We start from the raw sequence: 4,208 nt of genomic DNA on the forward strand, positions 1-4,208 counted from the left end.
GGGTTTTTATAGGAGTGGTGAGGAATGTATGGCAATTAGCATATGGCGACTGGAAACTGGGAGAATTGCTTGTGGACTCCAGGAGGCTTTCTTTGAACGGGAACATCAGGTTTCCCTGGCGCCGACTGCTGCTGACCTCTGGGACGTGCAGGGAAGCACGTGCAGGGCCCGAACCTGCTTCAGCTTAGTCCAAAAGGGGGCTGCCTAGTTCCGACCCGACCCAACACCCCCTTTCCCCATTCTTTTCCTCACCCAACAAATTCCTTCCCCAACACACTCCTCACCCGCCCGCCCCTCAAAGCCCTGCTCCAATACCCGCTCCTCCTAGAAAATCTTTCCGGACCCATCTCCCAAGCCGAGTCCACAACACCCACCCCTGGACTCCCTCCCACTGAAGGCGTAAATGGCCGGGAAGTCGGGATCGGGGTGGGCCTCAACAGCTGAAAGTTCCTGGAGAACAAGGCCTCGCTGGGCCTCCATCCCCATCTCAGGTGTGACTACATCGAACTATTTTATACAAAAAGAGTGAAGAGTAGAGAAAGAAAAAGAAAATTCCCAGGGATCTGAACACATCTCCAAGCAAGTACTGCGGCTCTACAGCAGGGTCCATTTCCGCCCCTGGCTCCGCCCCCAATTTCCGCCCCTGGCTCCGCCCCCAAGTCCCGCCCCTGGCTCCGCCCCCAAGTCCCGCCCCTGGCTCCGCCCCCAAGTCCCGCCCCTAAGCGTGCCCGCCCAGTTTCCCGGAAGTTGGCCTCCTGGCGTGCACGTTCCGTAGGGGGCGAGGCACGCTGGGAGTTGTAGTTCCGCCATCGGACGGAAGCCGAGACGTACGAGCTGCGGGATGTGGTCCCGAGTACTGGTGGGAGGGCCTCGGGTGGCCGCTGGCAGGTGGCCCGCGCTGGGGCCTCGCCTCGCCGCCCGTCTCCTCCCGCGGCGGACCCCCGAGCCCAGCCTGGCGCTACAGCGGAGCCTGCACGCGACAGCAGCCCGGGCTCTCCCGCTCATTCCCATCGTGGTCGAGCAGACGGTACGGCGGCCGTGCGGGGACAAGGGCCGGGGCTCCGGGCTGGCTGCGGTGCCCTCCAGGCCCCGTTTAACCTCCCCTGCATCGGCCTGCTGCAGGGTCGCGGCGAGCGCGCATATGACATCTACTCGCGGTTGCTGCGCGAGCGCATCGTGTGCGTCATGGGACCGGTGAGAGTCCCGCGCACACGTGCCCTCGGTCGCCCCCTAAGACCCCGAGCCCCACCAGGCCTCTCCCGCATAACATCAGGGCCCTTTTCCGACACCCCCTCTTCGGAGCCCTAAGCCCTCTAACCTTCGGGGTTCCCAGTCTCCCCGACCCTTCTCCAGGCTCTGACCTCCCCGAAACCAGGACACCCCACCCCACCCCCGCCTCATGCCTGCGCTCCCCGCCAGTCCCTGAGTGTCAGCCATTCCGCCCCTCTCCCCTTCTGGTACCTTCAGTCCTCTTTCACGTACCCCAAGCCACGCCTCAGTCTCCCCCTTCCTAGTTCTCTGACTCTTCCCCAGCCCTCTTCCTTTAACCCCTTTCTCCCCTAATCTGGGGGCCGTGCCCTGCCCTCCCCATCCCCAGATCGATGACAGTCTGGCCAGTCTGGTGATCGCGCAGCTGCTGTTTCTGCAATCGGAGAGCAACAAGAAGCCCATCCACATGTACATCAACAGCCCTGGTGCGCGGGGACTCTGGGACCCAGATCCTGGGTGGGGGAGGAGATGTGAGCATGCGCCCTGGAGATGCAGATTCCCACCAAGGCCTGCACTTCAGCCTTGAAGTCTCCAAAGAGTGCCTGGTCCTTGTGTTCAAGGCCCAGGATAAGAAACTGGCACCAGATTTGTGCTGTCGGGTGTGACCTCATCGATTCTGGATCGAGTTTGGCTTTTTTTTTAACCCCCCTAAAGAGACAACAAAAGCATGTGTATTGAGTTAGCTGACTCATGACTAGCGCTTGTGTTAAGTCGACTCCCGTGGAGAGTTACTGCCTTGGAAACCCAGTTCCGCCCCTGTTCTGTAGGGTTGCTATGAGTCAGCATCAACTTGGTGGCAGTGAGTGGAGAGTTGTTTGCACCCGAGTTTTCAATGACTTGGGTTGGCTTTGTATTGTTTTATTTTCGTCTTCTGGAAGTTCACCAGGCCTTTCTTCCGAGGCACCTCTCGATGGACTCAGGAGCTAGGCAGTGTAGTTGATCCTGATTCCGGGCAACCCCACATACATCAGAGGAGAACCGCCCCATGGGGTTTTCTGTGGCTGATTTTTCCAAAGTAGAATGCCTCCCCTTTCTTCTGCAGTACCTCTAGGTGGCTGGAACCCCCGACTTTTCAATGGCAGCCACGTGTAGGAACCATTTGCACCATCCCCGAACCCTTTGTCACACAAGTGAGAAACTGGCCAGGGTTCATGTCCAGAGCATTCCCGATTTCTCGTGCAATTGAAGACGTAATAGGCTGGGCCCCCCTCGGACCACATTAGTCCCCTGGCCTGTGTCACCTAGTCTGTCTCCTCCCTTCTTTTAGAGGCATTTACATTTGTGACTCCTTGGTTTAAAGGCGCGGTGATGGGTTACACAGTTTGCTGCAAACCACACGGTCAGCAGTTCAAAACCACCAGCTGCTCTGAGAGAAAGATAGGCAGCTGCTTCTGTGAAGATTGACAGTCTCAGAAAACCACGGGCAGTTCTATCCTGCTTTATAGGATCACTGTGAGTCAGCCTGGACTCGATGGCAGTGGTGGTGTTGTTTTTTGAGAAGGTTGCAAACGGCTTGTGCTGGACCATTAACTTAAAGACTTACATTCCCGGTCCACCTAGTGGTGCCACAGTGGAAATGCCTGGCTATCTCCTTTAAAGGTGACTGGAGAGAACCCTGCGGTGGTTCTCTGCCCCACGGGGTTGCTGTGAGTCAAAACCAACTAGGTTAGAGGGTCAGACCCCTGTGGCAGCACTGCGGAAGAAAGCCCTGGTGATCTGCTGTGGAGCTCAGTCCTGCTCCAATCTACACGGGGGGCTGGGGGGTGGGCACCATGAGCACAGGACTCATAAGACCTGCCTCTGCCTTAGCTCACCTGTCCCCTCCCGCAGGCGGCGTGGTGACCTCAGGCCTGGCCATCTATGACACCATGCAGTATATCCTGAACCCTGTCTGCACGTGGTGCGTTGGCCAGGCCGCCAGCATGGGCTCCCTGCTTCTGGCCGCCGGCTCGCCGGGCATGCGCCACTCGCTCCCCAACTCCCGAATCATGATCCACCAGCCTTCGGGTGGTGCCCGGGTGAGTATCAGGAAGCCCCCCACCCAGGGAGGCCAGGAGGAGACGGCTTCAGAGGGTCTCTTTCCCTTCTGAGAACTGGAAGCCCAAGTCCTGTGTGTACCACCCCCACCCCTGACTCTGCTGCCTTCTGCCTCTTGGGACATCCCCCAGGGCCAAGCCACAGACATCGCCATCCAGGCAGAAGAGATCATGAAACTGAAGAAGCAGCTGTACAGTATCTACTCCAAACACACTAAGCAGAGCCTGCAGGTGATCGGTGAGTGCCCTGCCCACGCCCGGCCCGCACCACCATCTGAGTTCCTCTTAAACAGGAAAGTTAGGCACTAGGCAGTGTTCTCAGTGGAAACCAGATGAGGATACCATCTGCCGCCTCTCTTCAACGCTCTACTGGAAGGCCCAGCCACAGCTACAAGCCACAAAAGGGAAATGAAGGGTGTAGGAATTGGGGAGGAGGACATAGGACTGTCTATTCACAGATAATGTGTTCTTACCCTTAGGACACCCCAAAGATTCCGCAGGAAGGATGTTGGGGTGAATAGGAGTAGCCAGGGTTCAGGACTCACACGCAAAAAGCCGTTGGGTTTCTGTTCAGTAACAAGGAGCACTTCGGAAAGGAAATCGGGAAAACAATCCCAGTGACAGTAGCCCCACCCTGTTCACGGTGGGTGACCTGGCTGGCATTGGAAACCCCAGTGACATAGCTTCCCGAATCCCGTCCACACACAAGCCACCACAGCACAACAAACTGACAGACAGGCAATTCCCGCAAGAGATAAACTAGGTAAGACGAAATCTAATCAGGGATAGAAACAGCCGACATCAAGAAAAGGGCAACATGGGGCATGTTCCACACCAGGGTTTCTCGACCTCAGCCCTGCAGTCATTAGAAGCCGAGACACTCTCTGAGCCCCATAACTCTTT

At 57.5% G+C, this 4,208-nt stretch overlaps 1 protein-coding gene across 1 annotated transcript in view; it reads left to right on the forward strand.

Annotated features, from left to right (window-relative positions):
* The first annotated feature begins 841 nt into the window (after positions 1-841).
* LOC101643353 (caseinolytic mitochondrial matrix peptidase proteolytic subunit) overlaps positions 842-4,208 on the forward strand; it is a 5,710-nt gene continuing 2,343 nt past the window's right edge. The window contains exons 1-5 of the mRNA XM_004714340.2: positions 842-1,027; positions 1,123-1,194; positions 1,598-1,694; positions 3,100-3,287; positions 3,438-3,543. Coding sequence (XP_004714397.1) covers positions 842-1,027; positions 1,123-1,194; positions 1,598-1,694; positions 3,100-3,287; positions 3,438-3,543 — 649 coding nt within the window. The remainder of the gene's footprint in view (positions 1,028-1,122; positions 1,195-1,597; positions 1,695-3,099; positions 3,288-3,437; positions 3,544-4,208) is intronic.

The sequence above is a fragment of the Echinops telfairi genome, unplaced genomic scaffold, assembly GCF_000313985.2.
Source record: "Echinops telfairi isolate 266 unplaced genomic scaffold, ASM31398v2 ScPeMD7_7459;HRSCAF=8497, whole genome shotgun sequence".
NCBI classification, from domain to species: domain Eukaryota; kingdom Metazoa; phylum Chordata; class Mammalia; order Afrosoricida; family Tenrecidae; genus Echinops; species Echinops telfairi.